The following is a 19,972-nucleotide window of genomic DNA, read 5'->3' on the forward strand; positions in this document are numbered from 1 at the left end:
CCATTCACTTTTTGAGTGTAGGATTTTGAATGTACATTTTATTTTGAGTCATGTACTTTTGGCTTGTTGGCACTGTGGTATTTTTGGTTAATCCATTCCTTGTTCCAGGCCAGCTTTTGAACTGAGCTTTAGTTTCTTGTATTCCAGTCCTGGAGTAGAGTTGGGGGTAACAAACAACAAGAGCACTGAAAAGCAGTCTGCACTTGCCTCTCAGTACATAATATCTGTTTCATTAAACTATTAATATATTCCTGATTCCACTTCACTGCCTTGTCCTTGCATGCCATACCTCTTTCCCTTAGAGTCTACAGGCGTCTCTTGGTTTGTGGACATTGTTTTGTGGGTTTTTTTTTTTTTTTAAATTTTGGCAGACAATTTAGGGATGGCTTAATGGTCTGGTACTCACCCTGAAAATTGATTTGGCCCTTCAAGCATCCTATTGAACATTCAATTGAACATTTTAAATTCTGGACTACAAGTCCCATGATGCCCAGCAAAAAAAGACACCCAGTATGTCATTTGCCATTGGATAGGCCACCTTCCAGACTCCTTCAGTCTTTATTAGAGCTCTCTGTCTTCTGCTCCCTTGTCCCAATTTCCAAAGTGAGGTTTTTCCCCTGACTTGGGTATAGGGGCTATGAGTAGGTTGTGAGCAGAATCTAGGTTGGGAGTTGCTTGAGGGGAGCTGTGCTCACCTCACTTCCACTCTCAATTGTTTGAGGAGGAGTGAGTGCATAGTCAAGCACCCTTGCTGTGTAATCTCACACCATCCCTGAGACATATGTTTTGATTTAAGGAGAAATCTCGTATGTTGTCAGCTGTCAAATACTGTCAGACACTAGATATTATTGTACATCAAACAACAAATACTACCAAATACAAAATATTGTTGCACATCAGCTGTCATATATAGTGCATCAAACACTTCATCCATTCAAATGGCAAGTTTATTGAATAGTTTATAAACATATTTCATTAAATACTTCTTGGCAAATATCAACCAGCAAATGCTGCCATATCAACTGTCAGGTATTTATAATAATAATAATAATAATTATTATTATTATTTATTCGATTTCTATACTGCCCTTCCAAAAATGGCTCAGGGCAGTTTACACAGAGAAATAACAAACAAATAAGATGGAACCCTGTCCCCAAAGGGCTCACAATCTAAAAAGAAACATAAGATAGACACCAGCAACAGTCACTGGAGGTATTATAGAAATTAAAAAAACCCAATACTGATATGAAATATGATTGAATGTCAAATATAGATATCAAATGTGTTTTAAGCATTTGACTGTTCAGACTAGCCACTGAATATTTGACAAACAAATTGACAAGAGAATGCTGAGGGGAATTTTTCTGAGCAAGTTTATTATGTAGAGTAGATGCTAAGAGGCTGAGCAGAGAGCTCCCTTCCCTGTTTGAATCAAGTCCCTGTCATGAATTCTCTAGGAGATGGTTCAGACAATACAGTCCCCAATACGCACACTGGGGACACACTGGTAACACTCCCTGCTGCTCGCCACACACCTGTCACAATGTCCTCTGCAGACGTCCCACTGGTCTCCCAGCACATCCCTTTACCATATGTGATTGTACATCTGAATTGTCCCTCTGCATGAGCTGCATTTGGAACATGTGTAGAGGGACCACTTGGATGAACAGCAGCCCCCCGCATGATTAAGAGATGTGCTGTGAGGGTGTCACAATATCCACAGAGGGCATCATAACAGATGCACTCTCACCACATACCCTTCCTAATCATGTATGCTGGGGACTGTTTTGTCCAAACTAGCTCTAGGTGGATTTATGCAAGACAACCCCCCCACCAATTGGCCAAAATTTTCAATGTGTAGGATTACAACAAGATAATGAAATGAAACACTTTGAACAATCTGAAGCTTTGTTTAAATGTTAAGTGTCTATTATTCAGCTTTAGCCTGGATCTTGCCTAGATTACTTCACCCTCATGTTTCCATATTTCTGCAAACGTGAATAAATTAGGGGTATGTACGAATCACATTTTGAGACGTGATTCAGAACCTGCTATTCTGCTGCTTGCCACCACTTCCTAAATCGGTGGTGCTCCTCCCAGCTATCTTCACGTGCTGGTGGTGCTCTCTCCCAGCTGCCCCAGTAAATTGCCTGGTCATATGGCCTCTGCACATGCCTGGTGGCCATTTGCGTGGATTGCTGATCATGCAAATTTCCGTCGTGCATGCACAGAGGCCTTGTGTGTGCTGGCGGCATCCTGAGGCAGCTGAGGGAGAGCGCCACCAATTCAGGAATTGGCGGCGAGCAGCAGAGGAGCAGGTATGCACCTGCTCTCCTCCATTTTAAAGGGGCAGGGGATGTGTTCCGAATTGCGTCTCGAAACACGATTCATGCACAACTCTAAAATAAATCTGGGTTGTGACTCTAGTGTTGTTTTTAATGTTTATATATTAATATCACACTTTTTGTGTAGTAAGTGCTTTACAACCTTTCCTTTTTTTCAAAGATACTTTTGTCCTCAAAACACTCCAGTGTTGGAGCTCATTATCATTTTGATTTGCTACCAATTTCTTGATAACAGCTCTGCACTTCTAACTTCTGTGTGGTGGGCAGAAATGTGTGCGACTTTCCTGGAATGGGAAGTTGAAGTAAAGAGGAAGGCTGCACCTGTTAAATGTCTGCCTACAATTCAACCATGAAAAGTGAGGATGTCAAGAGAAATGGTTTTATTGTGTACATTGTCCATGGCCATGGCAGAGTTAGGACTTTATTATTGTTGTTGTTGTTTGTTTATACATACATTAATTTTTTTTTAAATTATTTCTTGTTTACACAGTCAGATAGGTGTTATTGACTGGTTTGTTTTATCCAGACATCGAGTCCTTCCCAAGGACCCGGGATGGCTGAATTTTATCATCAATACTGTTGGTTATTATAGATATTGTCGCAAAATATAGGCTGTTCCCAGTAACATCATCATCATCATCATCATCATCATCATCATTACATTGACTAGTGTTTTCAGGCCCGTTAAATAATGGGTGCTAGTAAGTGCTCCGGGCCCACCCCCACTCCCTCTTGCCCTCCCCCCTCCCCAGAAGACTCTTTGACCTTTTATTCGCTCCCTGCGGCGGGCCCCGGCTTTCCCCGCGGCAGGGCCGGTTCCGCCGCAGGGAGCGGTTCCGCCGCAGGGAGCTTCGCCGGCGCCTCGGCTGCACTTCCGTGGCAGCGGCCCTGTCCGTCCCGCCGCGGCCCCCGCCCCCGATTGCTGAGGCCGCGGCTTCGCTGCCGCCTCAGCCGCACTTCCGCGGCAGTGGCCGCTGCCGTCGGGGCCAGTCGCCCCCCCCCCGCCGCCTCACCCGCACTCCCACCGCCAGTTGGCCCGCCGCGGCCACCGCCACCTCTGGCCGTGGTTGCGGCTCCGCCGCCGCCGCCTCGCCCGCACTCTCCTCCCGGCATGGGCGGCGGCGACTTCTCCTTCTCCCGGCCCCAACATGGCTGCCGGGTGCTCCTTGCTCTGTTCTGGGCATGCGCTTCGCATGAACGCACACTTGGTGTCCGTCCACGGATGGACACCAAGCGTTTTATTAGAGAGGATATCCCGCTCTTCCTCCAGGGAGCCCAGAGCGGTGTACTACATACTTAAGTTTCTCCTCACAACAACCTTGTGAAGTAGGTTAGGCTGAGAGAGAAGTGACTGGCCCAGAGTCACTCAGCTAGTCTTATGGCTGAATGGGGATTTGAACTCGGGTCTTCCCGGTCCTAGTCCTGCACTCTAACCACTACACCACACTGGCTCTTCACCAACCCAAGGCTTTCAGGTGCAAGACCACACTCCACTATTCCACATTAACAGAAATGACAACCATTTCCCGTGACTGTCATTTAAGTGACACTTTATTCAAACATTAAACACATTAATAGCACTGGTTTACAGCCTTTTTTCTTTGCTCACATGTCTTTTAATGGCAGCCCGACACACAGACATTTTAAAGCTTTTCCTGGCATGGAGTTGTTGGGGAGAAAAGATCATTTGCTGCATATCTAAGCACAGCTTTCTGTCAAAAGGACAGGAGGAGAGCCTGTAAAATGATAGACACTCTAAATATGACTACTTATGAAAGCAAACAGTTGTTTAAAATGTCTTGTCATATTGAAGCCTATGTGGCCAGACCTGCCTAACAGCTCTGGGCTCCCCCCACCCTCCGCTCAAGAGTCTGACAAGGTGGAGCCCAATGGGAAGGGAGATGTGTGGAGAAGGAAACACTGTAATGTGTTGAACCGAAGCAAGAAAGAGTGCAACTTTTTTGTAATGGAAACTTGGCATGAAAACGCCACTAACTCTTAACTGAGAGGGGTTGAGCCATGGGCTGTGCTGCGTACAATGGCCACCCTGCTGTTTTCATTTGCAGCCATGCCAGATGTTGCTGGCACATGAGCATGCACTCTCTGCTTAATCAGAGCAGCATGCAAGTTTCCAGGATGAACAGGCGCTCGCCAAAAATACCTTGGAGGAGTGCCATATGTTTGTATTGATGCTGCCAGCACCTCTTCTAAAGCAAAACAGGGATAAAGACAGCACAATATGGTCCATCATATATCACCCTCCCTTTCTGGTTACCTACTTCTCAGACCCTTAAAAACTCTAACAGTGCCTTTCCTGCCGTCTGCCAGCATATATAAGTGTGTTTGTTAGATGTTAAGAGCCTAAGAATTATTTTGCCGGCTAGGCCAAGTTCCATCTCATCCAACATTGTGCTCCCAGCAGCCAGATGCCTCTAGGAGCCTTTTAATGCCCCCTGCCCCCTCCCCCTTTGCTTTGAAAAAGATGATTCATGTCTATCACTGTTTGTTTTGCTTTTAGATTTTTAAAATTTTATTTTATTTTGGAATTGCAAGCTCAATTATCACTAAGGGCAATGCAGAACCCATCTGGTATAGTTGTTGGTGAAGTGGCCATAGCTTATTAATAGAGCAGCGTTTGTTTGATATCCATATGAGGCCTTGTCCTGAGTCCCAGCATCTCCATCTTCAGGTGGCAGGGCTGGGAAATACCTTTGGATGAGGCTTTAGGGAGCCATTGTGAGTCCGAATAGAGTGTGCTAGGTTAGATGAACCAATGGTCTGACTCATTTCAAATTATGTTTGATTCCGCCCCCCCCCTCCATTTCTTTAAACCTGCCATCTTTCCTGCTCTTCTGGACTTCTGCTGTGACAATTTGTTTAATTGCTTTGTCTGTTTATTCTTGGTCTTGGTCTTATTCTTGGTCTCAGTTCCAGTATTTCCTGCAAAGCAGTTTATGATTTGGCTGAGCCAAGAGTTGTCTCCCCCCACCCACTCCACATCAATTTCAATTGTTCACACCTTTACTGAGTCCACTTCCGACTCTGCCAACCTCCCAAGGGGATATGGAAATTCACTTTATTATGCCTGTTGATCAGGGTCTGCACGATCTCCCTTGCTGTAATTTTTTTTCCTCTTCTGTTTGTTTATTCTTTAAAAACTTTGTATGCTGCCCTTCAGTATTGCTACTCCCAGGACTGCTGGCAGTCAGGAAAACACAGTGGCTGACAGAAGGAGCAAGGATGCACCGGTGCAGCGAGATCACAGTTTAAGAGAGCTTCCCAACTAACTGCACTGGTGCAGCAGGGAAGCAGCAATATTTGATGCCCTCCCCTTCCCCAGGAAGCCCTTTGTGTCTCCCGAGAATATGTCCCTGAGGGTTGTGTAGTCATTAGGGATATATTTTCAACCGGCATGTCATAGGGTACAAAATTCAGGTTATCCGGCTGAGGAGCACCAGGATAACAAACAATCCCAGCAGTTCTTACGACCTGCCCTACCCACGTAGGGCAGTTCTAGCCTGGGTGGGGCTGGTCATGAGAATGGCCTCAATATTTCATGTACAGATGGCAATTGATATGCATGGGAATTAACAATAGTGAAAAAACTGTTTTACAAACATTTTTGCACAATTTTACAGTGAAAGAATCCAAGGACATAAGGGCAAGGAGACACAAGGTCACTGCAGAAAGACAAGAGAAGTGGGCAACCTTGGACCTGCTGTTGTTGGCCTCTGCTGGCCACTCCTCCAATTCTCTGCCACCATGCCCCCTTTCCCACCTACTTTCATTCCTACACTTTATAGCTACAATTACTGTCTTGTAAATAGATCATGCAACTCACTGCCTGCTTTTTGTGGGAATGTAATGTGATGCAGTGTCTAGGTGTGGTTTTTCCATAGTATATTTGTACTTTTTCTTCTTTAGGTTATGATGTTCTGAACTCTGCTATGGAAACTAATGACAAGTGGACTGGACGAAAGCTACTGCAGGAGTCAGAGGAGAATGTCACAGATAATCCCGAGGAGACCGAACATCTCTTTTACAAAAACTGCACTGAACCAGGTAGGATTGACTTCCTCTCCCCCCCGCCCCGCCCAGGACTACAGCTGGGCTGGCTTTGTGAAGTTATAGACACATTGATTGTATCCAAATCTTGGCTTCTGAGTGACGACAGTTTTGGCCATTGCCCTGTTCCTTCTGCACCTCTCCTGAGAATCCTCAGGAAGAGGATGGCATGCAATATGGAGGCTGGGAGGCTGGAGAGAGAGGGCGAGATCAGTGAACATTTTCCTCCTTGTGCGACCAGCAGTCCTTCCATTCGCAGAAGACAAGACCTGGATACAGCTCAGTGTTCTAGAGTTGCAGAAATGTGGCTTTTTTGCATTTGTTCCTATGGGTTTTTTTTAAAGGTTTATAATCATGCAGGCCTTGAGTGTATTTTAAATATGAATATTGATAAGTGCTTCTCAGTGCCAGCTCAAGAGGATGAGACTGCTAGAATTTCAGAAGGCTTTGCAGCTGCGTATATCAGAATTAAGGTGCAGGTTTGGAGTGTGAAGGTGTTTCACCAGTTTCAAAACTGGAAATATTTTGGTATAACACAGGTGATCTTCAACTATACTATTATCTGGAAATGTGCTGTTTATGAACTATGATTTAAGATGAAATATAAATATATTGTAATTGGAAGGTTTGATTTAGATTCATTTCTGTTCTTGCTTCTTGAAACTTTTGTTGGGTCTGAATGTTTTTAATAGTGTTATTTATCTTTTATCTTAATTAAAAATGAGATCCCTCCAGCTCTGTACAGAATTATCAAAATCCCTTTTTGTACGTAAACCTAAAGTTAGAATTCTTTCATTTTTCATATGCATGATTATGAATCGTGTTGGTTTTGTCTGAACTTAAACCATGGCAATGAAGCCAAAGGTCAGAACTTGCATTGAAATTTTCCCCAACAGGAAAATAGAAGTTCCTCCTCACAATCAGGGAAGCAGCAAAGGATTTTGTGTAGTTATCTCAGGATTATAAAGGTTAAAAGCTCAGGGGAAGTCTTGTTAAGTACAGTTCATATTCTAGCGTTGTGCATCTAATTTCTTCTTTAATCCTTAATAACATTGTTGAGGCAGTTGGAAGAGAACGCTCTATTTTCAGAGCAGAAAAAGTTGGGTGATATAGGAGTGTTCTTTCTTACATTTTCATATAAAGTCTGCAGTAATCTTCCTGAGTCCTGAATCTGCTGTCTCACCGTGCTGACCTATTGCCAGTTCCATTTGAAGTAATTTTTTGTCATTTGAAATATGGTTTTGTTAAAATGTAAAGAATAGTAGTAAAACTAACTTTCATAAAAGACAGTGAGACTCAGATAAAATGGAATCATCAATGCTATGGAAAGAAATCCTGAAATCTGCAAGGGCACAATCAAGTGGAAACTAATCTAGTGCAAGCCCCAATTGAAATGAATAGGGACTGCACAGGAGCACTGGTATGTGTCCTAAACACCAGTTTCTTTTAGCTTAACTCTAAGGCTTGCCAGACTCTGTGTAGTTGCTGTCCTCTTATACTTCTGAAGAAGAAAGAATGTTGGTGTATCCAGGGGCATAGTAGGGGAGAAGCCCAGCAGAGAGAGAAAGCTCCCAGAGCTGCCTGGAGTGAGAGACCAGGTGGGTGCTGGGTTTTCTTCTGCTGTTGCCTGCCTGCTTTTGCTTCCCCTGTGGGGCTGCAGCCTCAGGTTAACATCTGTGGGGAGTGTGGGCAGGACTGGGACCAGCCCCTGAGTGACTCAGCTGTTCCTCAGGTCACCTGCTCAGTTTTTGGCTTTATGGGAAGGTTCCTTGTGGCGGCGGGCCCACCACCGGCGGGGTCGCCACCGAAGGGGCAGCACCAAAGGGGGTCACCCCTTTGGGGGAGCCACTGGGGAGAGTGAGGGCGAGGGCTAGAGGGCATCTGTTTAATTAGTTTTAAGCTGTTTTAGACTTGGGTTGAAATTGTGTAATGTGTTTGGGTTCATCTGAAGATGGGGGGACAGGGGGTGCCTTTGTTGACTATGGGGCAGCCATCCCGGTGGTGGTGGGGAATAGAAGTAATGTTGGCAGGTCAGCGGGCCGTTCCAGGGGAAGGGTAGCCAGAAATTTAATAGCGGTCTCCCCTTCCAGCTGTCCTGCCAGCTCTTTGACCTCGGAGAGCACTGCCAACAACCCACATAGCTTTTCCCTGCTCCTCTGTAATGCCAGGTCAGTCCAAAATAAATCTGAACTCATCCATGATTTGATCATGGATGAAGGAGTCGACCTGGTATGTATTACCGAGACTTGGTTGGGGGAGGCTAGTGGTCCAGTTTGGTCACAGCTTCTCCCTCCAGGAAATTCTGTAGAGGAGCAGGTGAGGGGACGTGGGTGGGGATGTGGGGTGGCTGTGGTCTATAAGGATAGCATCTCCCTTACCAGGGTCCCTGTCAGGGTATTGAACCATACTGAATGTGTGTACTTAAGTTTGGGGACCAGGGATAGATTGTGACTTCTGTTGGTGTACCGATTGCCCCGCTGCCCAGCGGAATATCTTACTGAGCTCACGGACTTGGTCGCGGAACTCTCATTGGAGTCTCCCAGACTCTCGGTGCTGTGGGACTTCAGTGTTCATTTCGGGAGCAATCTGTCCGAATCTGACAGAAGAAGTGTGACTCTGTTGGTCCTTTTGGATCTCTTGACGGCTTTCGATACTATTGACCATGGTATCCTTCTGGAACGTCTGAGGGTGTTGAGGGTGGGAGGCACTGTTTTACAGTGGTTCCGCTCCTACCTCTCGGACAGTTTCCAGATGGTGTCGATTGGAGTTTGTTGCTATTCAAAATCTGAGCTTAAGTATGGTGTCCCTCAAGGCTCCATACTTTCTCCAGTGCTTTTTAACATCTACATGAAACTGCTGGGAGAGATCATCAGGGGATTTGGAGCTGGGTGTTACCAGTATGCTGACGACACCCAGATCTACTTCTCCATGTCAACTTCTTCAGGAGCTGGCATATCCTCCCTAAATGCCTGTCTGGAAGCAGTAATGGGCTGGATGAGGGAGAATAAACTGAAGCTGAATCCAGATAAGACGGAGGTACTTATTGTGCAGGGTCAGAACTCTAGAGACGATTTTAATCTGCCTGTTCTAGATGGGGTCACACTTCCCCAAAAGGAACAGGTTCGCAGTCTGGGAGTACTTCTGGATTCACACCTCTCCCTGGTTTCTCAGGTTGAGAAGGTGGCCAGGGGTGCTTTCTATCAGCTCCGGCTGATACGCCAGCTGCGCCAGTTTCTCGAGATCAATGCCTCAAAACTGTGGTACATCTACTGGTAACTCCAGACTTGACTTTTGTAATGCACTCTATGTGGGGCTGCCTTTGTACGTAGTCTGGAAACTTCAGTTGGTTCAGAACGTGGCAGCCAGGTTGGTCTCTGGGTCATCTCGGAGAGACCATGTTACTCCTTTACTGATGGAATTAGTAACACTGGCTGCCAATAGGTTTCCGGACAAAATACAAAGTGCTAGTGATAACTTACAAAGCCCTAAACGGCTTAGGCCCTGGTTACCTCAGAGAGTGTCTTCTTCGTTATGAGCCCCACCACCCATTGAGGTAATCTGAGGAGGTCCATCTCCAGTTACTGCTGACGCGTTTGGTGGCTACACAGAGACGGGCTTTCTCGGTCGCTGCCCCGAGATTGTGGAATGCGCTCCCTGTTGAGATAAGATCCTCCCCATCTCTGGCAATTTTCAAAAAACACCTGAAAACCTTTCTTTTCACCCAAGCTTTCTCAGCTTCCTAAATTTTGGGGTTTTTAATTTCTGGTTTATTGTAAAATTCAAAACCCGATTTTGGGGCTTTTAATCACGATAATTGTTTAATTGTTGTTTTAAAATGTTTTTTAATTGTTATATTGTTTTTTAATTTGTTTTAGCTCTTTACTGTTTTAGTGGTGTGTTTTAATTGTAAACCGCCCTGAGCCATTTTGGAAGGGCAGTATACAAATCAAATAAAATAAATAAATAAATAAATAAATGTTCACCCCTCTACCTGGCAGCCCCTTGGTGTGATGGAAATAATGAAGAAAATAGGGAGGAGTGGAACTGGGGGGACCTCAGGAGTTGGGGCCCCCGGTTTCTTTGAACTCATCTGCTCAATTATAGCCACAGCCCTGGGTGTATCCAGCTTATCACACTATGGCAGCATTATGATGGGAAAAGATTAGTGCATTTATTAAAGGCATATTAGATTTGACAGTTTATTAACCATAGTATATAATGAGTACTTCTAGAACACTCAGTGGCTTACATACTGCACAGTGCCCCACAGATCCACAAATGGGGAGCTTGCACTGTTTTTGTCTAGTTCTAAGTAGTGGCCACGCTGTTACTGAACTTTCAGAGCCCCCATGGCGGCTAAGTATTGCAATGGCACTGAAGCCACGGAGCCTCTACAAGTTCCGTAAAGCATGGACGCTGCTTCGAATTGAACAGATCCAGCGCAGGTGCCCAACTCTTGGATTGGCAGGTTGCCAATCCTCATCCAAACCTCATCCAATCCTCATATAGCTGCTTCCCTCATGCAAACAAAGACAACTTAAGTAGATTTAACCAAAGATTTATTCAGCAGCAACTCTATTTTCTTCTTTCCCTCCCTTCTGATTCCACCCCTACACTCTCTACAGGATCTCCACTGTGACAAACATCCAAACAAGAAAAGACAAAAGATAACTAGACAGAACACAACACAGCCATTGTCTAGTATGTAAACCAGTGAGGCTGCAGCCTCTCTGAATCAGAAAATAATTACATCCAAATATTTTCAGATTCAGAAGCTCTGCAGCCTCACTTGATAAATCTTTGGTTAAATTTATTTATTTATTATTTATTTAACGCACTTCTATGCCACCCAAAACTCATGTCTCTGGGTGGTTTACAACAAGCAAACAAACAAAAAGTTAAAACAAGTTAAAATTAATGACAACAACAAACTTAAAACGGTAGTTAGAACAAAATAAATGACATAGTAAAAGTTACAAACCTACTTAAGTATTCTTTGTTTGTATGAGAGAAGCAGCTATAAAACAGCCTGCCAATCCAAGAGCCGGGCACCTGCGCTGGTTACTCCATGGCAATACTTAGCCGCCATGGAGGCTCTGAAAGTTCAGTAACATCGTGGCCACTACTTAGAACTAGACAGAAAACTCCATCATTATTACTGGATTTGGAACATTTATCAGAACAAGCTAAGCCTACTGTTTCATTTTATTTAAAACTTAAAGAGAAGGATAAAGTTGATATCCTCTCTAATAAAACGCTTGGTAAAGCGTGTGTTCGTGCCTCCCTTGACGGTTCTGGGCATGCGCGGAGCGCATGCCCAGAACAGGCCAGGGAGGCACGACCGCCAGCACCTGGTGGACATCTTGGGCGGCCAGAAACGGCCGCCCAGAAGAAGCCGGGAAGCAAGGAAAGAGGCGGCGGGGTAAGCTGGCCGAGGCGGCGGCAGAGCCGCCATCTCGGCCAGAGGATGCAGCGCGGGGGGCCAGAGGAAGCTGGGCGGGGGGAAGAGGCGGCAAGGGAAGCCGGCCGAGGCTTTGCAACAGTATGGCATTGCACAGACATTGCTTTGCAACAGTATGGCATTGCATACTTTGCAACAGTATGGCATTGCATGGACATTGCAACAGTATGGGCAGCAGATTTGCACAGAGAGGAGCTCTGTTCGTGAGCTCCTCACTTCCTCTGTGCGAATTATGTTTTTTCTTCGCCCGACTGTTGCGGGCTGGAGCGGGTAAGGTGGTCTCGGGCAGCTGGGTGGGCGATAGGCGGGGGCGGGGGCGGCCTTCTCATGGGCCATTTTGGCCCTTAATCATTGGGGGGGGAGCGGGGAAGGAGATTTTGGGAAGCTGGGAGGGCGGGTGGGTGAGAGGCGGGAAGGAAACAACATCTCCAGGAATAAAGGACAACAACAACAACAAAAAAGGTCCTAGCGCCCGTTATTTAAACGGGCTTAAAACTACTAGTTGATTATATTTGTGTATTATGGACTCAGGATCTTGAATATACCATTATGATTGATCAATGGTTAATAGCATTAAAGATAATAAAGTGAGCATATATAGATCTCAAATTGAGACTTGTTCAGCAAAAACTTTTATTTCGCTCTTACTGGACTCCCCAGAAGATGTTCAGTATGGGTTGGGTTCAGAATGAGGTTTGCTGGAGATGTAATATTTATGAGGGGACATTGTCACATATGGTTTGATCATGTCCAATTATTGCATCTTTTTGGGATGAAGTCCATAAAATTGTAAATAATGTTGGGAATTCTCTCTGGTAAGAGAAACCCTTTTTCATTACAGCAGAATGCACAGTGGCACAACACAGCAGAATTCGGTTAGGTATGCATGTATGCTGAAAGTAAAATAACTTGGAGCCAGTTCATAGTTTCAAATCAATATAAGGAGTATTTATTATAGAACTCCATTCTAGATAGTAAAGTGAAGAGATAGGATCTCTGATCTAGCTAGCTAGCTGGATGCAGATGGCTTCTGCATCTCTGCACACATGGTGCAGGGAGAGAGGAGCTTGCATGTTGCAAGGGAGAAGGAAGAGAAGAGAAGGGAAGGAAGTGGGTGGAAAGAAGGAAGTCCCTAAGAAAAGCGATCTACATATTAAGGGATAGTAGTGTCAGAGCAGTAGAGAAGAGATGGCCAGCGTCTTGACTCTCTAGCTCTCTGACTCACTAGTCTGTCCTCCTATGTCATTCAGACAAGAGACAGCGTATAGTTCTTCACTTCCAACAAGTAAGACATTGCAATTATCATTGTTTTTTTTAAAGACAGCTATGTTCTACTGGGATATATTCCCAGGATATGAAATTTAACACTCTGTCAACAACTATGGGGAGTGGCCAAAAATATCATAATTCAACATTGGAAAAGTAGATTTAGTCCAGAACTTCAATTTTGGATTACAGAAATGTGTTCATTATCCACATTTGAACTGGTTCCCCCACCCCCACCTCCACTGTTTAGGCAAAGAAGAGTTTCAAGCTATATGGTCATAATGTAATGAATTGTATGTGCTTTAGAAGGTGATTACATACATATGCATTGTTTGTCTGGTCCCCCCCATTTCTTTCTCTCCCCCCCCCGCTTTAAAACTTTATATGAAAGTGTTTCATTCTTAGGAGTATCTTAAATTGTAATATTTGTTCTTTTAAAAAATAAAACAAAATAAAAACTAGACAGAACCAGCACAAGCACCCCGTTTTGGGATCTGTGAGGCACTGTGCAGTATATAAGCCATTGAGTGTTGCAGGAGCACTCATTATATATCATGGTTAAAAAACCCCACCAAATCTCATATGCCTTTAATAAATGCACTCATCTTTTCCCATCATAATGGAGCATCAGGTCCAAGTATCATCTGGTCCAGCATCTTCTTTCCCACAATAGCCAAACAGATGTTCCTGGGAAACCCACAAGCATGAGATGAGGGTTGACTCCCTTTTCTGCCATTGCAACTGGTATTCAGTGCAATATTGTCCTGAAGCTGAAGGTAGTATATAGCCATCAAGACTAGTAGTCGTTGATAGACTTGTCCTACATGAATTTGCCTAACCCTCTTTTAAAACCATCTAAGCTGATGGCTATCACCGCTTCCTGTGGCAACAACTGCTAATTATGCACTGTGTGAAGACGGACTTCCTTCTGTCTCTCCTAAATTTCCAGCTAGTCATTTGCTTGCGATGACCTCTGGTTCTAGTGTGGTGAAAAGAGCGAGAAAAACCTCTCTCTCTCCACTCCATGTACAATTTTAATGAAACCTCTATCCTATCCCCTTAGTTGCTTTTGTTTCCAAACTAAAAGCCCCAAATGTTGTAGCCTGACCTTGTAAAGAAGGTGCTCTAGGCCCCTAATCATTTTGGTTGCCCGCTTCTGCATTTTTTCCAATTCTATAATATCCTTTTTTAGACGTGGTGGCCAGAACTGTACACAGCGGCTGGCATCCTGACTAACGAAGCATGTAAGTAAGGAGGCTCTGCAGGAATGCACCGCTGGTTTCCTGGTTGTTGTCTTTGTATGGGCAGGTTTTCCCCCTCAAAGCACTTCCCTGTTTTTACTTACCCGTTGTTCTCTCTGAAAAAGGTTGGTTTTTTAATGTATCATTTGTGGAAAGAATACAAATATTTTCATTGGAGCAACTTTTTGAGGGGTGTGTGTGTGTATGGATATAAACCTCTTTGAGTTATTATGAACTCCCCATCAAGTATAATGCATTCTAAAGCTCTATGTAAAATGGAAAGTTTGCATACAGAAAAAGAATAAATGATATATACTTTTTCTTGCATTATAAACATTTTTATATGCTTTTGGTTCTGCGTCCTTGTTTTTCCTAAATGTCAGACACTTGTAAATGATGTGTTGTGTGTTCCTTATGGCTTTACAAATTAAATGTGGGGACATTTGATGACACAAAGCATGAATCTGCTCTCCATTGCAAAGGCTCCCCGCGCAGTTCAGGTGATATTTTTCCCCCTATACGGAATTTTTTTTTGCTTACCAGGAAAATATAAAGTTAAGCAAACATGTCAAGATAAGCCAAAGATATATTCAGAATGTACACAGATAACTGTATACTTGTTTTCCAACAATCAATAAAGACTTAACAGCTTCTTAAAAATTTTTTAAATTTTATTTTAATGTAAACTACCCTGAGCCACCTTTGGAAGGGCAGTATATAAGACAAATAAATAAATGAAAATAATAAAATAAAAAGTGCTGCACATTCCCTCCTTCCTTTAGTTTTCTACACATTACATTGGCTTAGAAAGAACAGCATTTTCATGCATGTTGTTCTCCATTTAATTTATACTTGGAACTTTCGCTACCTCCAGTAACAAATAAAGTCTTGACTGCAGTAAGTACAGTATATATAATAACAGCTCACAAAAGGCACTGGTGTGAGGCGCCAAGGTCCCTCGTTCGAGGCTGCAGTGAGTTGTGTGTCTCATATTCATATATATATATATATATATATATATATATATATATATATATATATGGAGAGCTGGTCTTGTGGTAGCAAGCATGACGTCCCCTTAGCTAAGCAGGGTCTGCCCTGGTTGCATATGAATGGGAGACTTGATGTGTGAGCACTGCAATATATTCCCCTCAGGGGATGGAGCAGCTCTGGGAAGAGCAGAAGGTTTCAAGTTCCCTCTCTGGCTTCTCCAAGATAGGGCTGAGAGAGATTCCTGCCTGCAACCTTGGAGAAGCCGCTGCCAGTCTGTGAAGACAATACTCAGCTAGATGGACCAATGGTCTGACTCAGTATATGGCAGTTTCCTATCTTCCTATATATGATTTTTAAATTTTTTACATATTGCATATGTTAAATACATATTGCCAGAAAATTTCAACCATGTCAGCAATTATGAAGTTCCATTTTCAGCTAGCAACCATGTCACAGTGATTGTATCAAGTGGTCCTAGAATGTTGTTCTGGGCAGATTTAATTGATGGACATTACTTTCCAGCCCCAGTGGCTTTAACTGGGTGCTGCATTGAAATTTTATTTTCTTCTGTGCATTTTTTCTTCTTGTTTGTAGCCCCAGTGGCTTTAATTACTGAGGTGCTGTGCTTGGTTTTTTCTTCTTTCTTCCTTTCCCTTTTGCAGCCCTAAGCTGCTCCTTTGCTAGTGTTGTCTGTGTGTCTGGTGGATTTATTTTTGGTTTTTGTAGGGTGGTGTGTTTTTGTCTGGTGCCCAGTCTGCCAGGCTCTCTCTGTTTTCCTTTGTGGGGGGGATGCCTGACTGGTGCCCACCTGGCCTCCCCCCCCCCATTCTGGTAACTGCTTGGCCCAAGAGTGCCTCTGAGAACAACACCTGGCAGACTCCAGCCAAAGATGCCAGAAGCCCCCAGCTGAAGATGCCAGATAAATGAGCCTCCCCTGCCCCACCTAGGTTAGGTAACAGGTTTGACTTCTTTAAATAGAGCCTAGTTTGGGGATGGCATTAGGTCGGTAGTGGCAGCACTTTAAGACAGGGGAGTTGGGCTTGGGTTAGAGAAGCCACAGTAATCACCTGCTCTTTGTCATCTCTTCTCTTTGACATGCCTCATCGTCCCCTCTAAACCCCCCCCCCAAGCCTGCTTCTTTATTTGGGGGGATTTAATTTCTCTAGTTTTTGTGTATGCACCACAGTGCTATAGATAGCACTGTGTGTGGCACACAGAGCATAAATAGACCATCCAAGCCCCACACCCCCTTGAAGATGCTTCTTCATACCCCCCCCACCCCCATAAGAGTTAGGGCTTAAATTGTTTTTAAAAAATCTGTGAGATTGTAACCAGCAGCGTCACAACCTTCAGAGGGTGGCAGGCAGAGGTGATGCTGCTGGTTGTGCTGAGTGATGCCAAAAGGGGCCTACTCCCTGAGTCAATCCCACTGATGTAGTTCTGGGCAGGCTCTCCTTGCCGGAGGAGCCTGGTCCTACAGCGTAGCTGCCTGTGGCTGCTGAGGTAGAATGCAGGGGCGGGGGTCCTCTCCTGTCAGGGAAGAGGCTCTTCCTGTGGCAGCAGAAGAGGAGGTGTGTTGGCCAAATCGCTCTCTCCATCCTCCCCAATCCCCCTTGGCAGTGCAACCCCCCCTCCCCCAGCTGAGACTGAGGAGGATCAGGAACTAACTCAGCTTCCTGGACTTTCTCAGCCCTGGACAGAAGGTGGTGGCGGTGGCACCCAGAACCACACCCCAGGCTTGGGTGATAGCAGCCTGGCGTGGGACTACTTTGAGCTCTGCCATGGTGGCCCACACCATGCTCTCTGCATCCACTGAGGGACACAGATCAGCAGGGGGAAGGTCCATTAGTATCTTACGATGATGGGGATGCTGCAGCATCTGCGATGACATCACCCAGAGGTCCATGCTCCTGTTGTCATATATAGGCCTGGTGTGTCCTCGATTAGCAGCAAAGCTCCAGCTCTCAAGCAGGGGAAGTTTCCTGCATGGTGGGCGCAGTCAGTGGGCAAGCAGTCTGGTCACCTGGAGCCTCAACGCATCAGGACAATTGGGGAGATGATCACTTTGGGCAGTCAGCTATTCCAGGTGGTGGAGGTTCCTGGCTTCCACCAGCTGCTCCAACTGCTTGCCCCCAACTTCAGCATCTCCTCACACACCACCTTCAGCAGGTGGGTGGTGCCCTTCCTATACCGGCATGCAGGGAGGCCATGTTGGGGCTGCTGCACTCAGCAGCGCCTGATACCAGTGTCCAAATCTTCACCAAAGATCTGTGGACCAGTCCCAATGGGAGGCACGCTGCTTTCCTGTCCCTCACAGCATACTAGCGGGGGCAGGAAAGTGAGCAGACACTTGCTGCTGCTGGTGTGGCCAGCCCCTCCCATGCAGCAAAGCACAGGTGGGCTCTGCTGAATGTGGAAGTGCTGGACACTGACCACACGTTGGGTTTGCTGTCGGTGGCCATGGATTGCCAGGTGGGGGGATGGTTGTCTGGACAGCCAAACCTTCACTGAGGGTTCATGATCACTGACAATGATGGCAGTTTAACTAAGGCAGCTGAGCAGGGTCAGTTTGTGTCCATCCATTGTGTGGCACACACTCTGAACCTGGTTGTGAGGGGTGCCCTTGGCCCTTCTGGGGATGCGGCCAGGTGAGGCATTCCTGATGCAGGCACTGGGTGCCATCCTGCTGCTGCCATGGCTGCTCTTGAGGAGAGGTGTCACAAAATAGCAGCTTTCTTCCACCAGAGTGAAAAGGGTAGGCGGATGCTTAAGGAGAGGCAGCTTGAGCTGGGCCTACTGGGGATGTGCAAACTGGCTCGATGACGAACAAGTTCAATGTTGAACTGGTTCAATTCAACTGTTCAGGGTCGAACTGAACCACCCCCTGGACCAAATACTCCCCCCCAAAAAATATTTGGGGGGTTCACAGACATTTTCAGGTCTTTTTAAAGGTTCTTTTAAACCTTACTCCCTTCTGGGGAGTTGCTGGAGGTGGCGGGGGGTGGTAACCATGGAAGTTTACCCCACCCCCTGCTGGCCTTCCTTATGCTCCCCTCTGGCTGGTTCGGCTGGCTTTTCAGCCTTCTCCCAGCAGCGCGGTGGCCATTTTGGAGGCTGTGTGCCTGCATGATTGACCTCTGAATGGTCAGGGCCACACAGGAAGGCTGGCAGGGGGTGGGGGAACCTCTGTGGACCCCCCGCTGCTGCCTCCAGCAACTGGAATGTTCACGAACTCCCCCTGGACTGGGGGTGGGGGGTGGTTTCAAGGCGGTGCCTGACCGAACTGGCCTGGTCGGGTTCAAGGCCAGTTCGGACTTGAAGTGAACCGGGCCAGCTGGTTCTGTGCACATCCCTAGGGCCTACCTGAACACCTGATCCTTCAGGATGTTCCGACCCGGTGGAACTCCACCTTTCTCTTGCTCCAGAGCCTGCAGGAGCAAGTGGCGGCCATCCACAGCCTGGCAAGGAGGCATGGCTTGGAAGTGTGCAACCTATCTAACCAGGACTGGGCGCTCCATTCTGAGGTTGTCTTGGCACTTGAGCTATTCTTTGTTGCCACGAATGGCTTGTGTGCCGAGATAGCAACACTGAGCCAGGCTTTGTCCACCGCTCTTCTCCTTGTGAAGATGATGGGTGAGCTCCAGTCAGTGCTGAACACTGAAGAATCAATGGCCTAGGCCAGTCTGAGCAAAGAGACACCTTTTAAAGCGGTGATTCTATTATATGTAGCAGGGGAAGAGCAACTGGACTTACCCAACCCCTCCAACAGCTGTTGCTGGTGTCTGCCTTGTGTTTCTTTTTAGATTGTGAGCCCTTTGGGGACAGGGGACCATCTTATTTATGTATTTATTCCTCCATGTAAACTCCATTGAGAACTTTGGTTGAAGAGGTATATAAATATTTGTAGTAGTAGTAGTAGGTGGTGGTGGTGGTCGGCTGAGGACTGGTGTGGTGGATTGGCTCAGTGCACGCTTGGGTGCATTGGCAGCACATGTTTTGTCCTGCCTTTGTGAACCAAGGATGAAGGGCAAAGCTATCGCTCCATCTAGCTGCCCAGGTGGAGAGACCTCCTGGTTGAAGAGGTTAGACAAGCCCAGGAGAGGAGGCTGGGGTGCAACCAGGAGGAGGGTGCTGGATTGCCTACTGCTAGTGTGCAGTCCACCCCTAGCAGCAGCATCACCACCACTTGCTGGTCCAGCAGTGTGGTCTCCCTGGCAGAGCCAAGTGAGCCAGTGGTTCCGCCTCCATGTTCCACCCAGAGGTTCACAGAGGGTTACCTTGGTGCCTTGCCAGGGGGGCAGGAGGAGCCCACTGAGCCCTGCAGCAGTGCTGAGCAGTGTGTGCTGCAGGACCTGCAGGAGCTGGTGGTCGGCTGGGAAATGGAGCCAATCCAGTTTTGGAGCCAATCCAGTGTTGCCGAGTCTGGCTGGACTTGGCAGTGGTTGCCTGATGGTTGCCTGATGGTTCCTTTCATGCCTGCCAAGCAGCATCCAGAGCAAGAAGGTGTTCTCCATAGCCAGGAGTGTGGTGACACCCCACTGCTCATGCAGGGATGCTGAGATGGTGGAGCAGCTGGTCTTCCTGAAAGCCAGCCTCCACC

At 46.2% G+C, this 19,972-nt stretch overlaps 1 protein-coding gene across 2 annotated transcripts in view; it reads left to right on the top strand.

Annotated features, from left to right (window-relative positions):
- Nucleotides 1-19,972, top strand: part of SLC24A3 (solute carrier family 24 member 3) — a 277,690-nt gene that overhangs the window by 33,300 nt on the left and 224,418 nt on the right. For both annotated transcript variants that reach the window (XM_053251024.1, XM_053251025.1), the window contains exon 2: nt 6,271-6,408. In XM_053251024.1, the coding sequence (XP_053106999.1) occupies nt 6,271-6,408 (138 nt within the window). The remainder of the gene's footprint in view (nt 1-6,270; nt 6,409-19,972) is intronic.

This window comes from Hemicordylus capensis, chromosome 4, assembly GCF_027244095.1.
Source record: "Hemicordylus capensis ecotype Gifberg chromosome 4, rHemCap1.1.pri, whole genome shotgun sequence".
NCBI lineage: Eukaryota > Metazoa > Chordata > Lepidosauria > Squamata > Cordylidae > Hemicordylus > Hemicordylus capensis.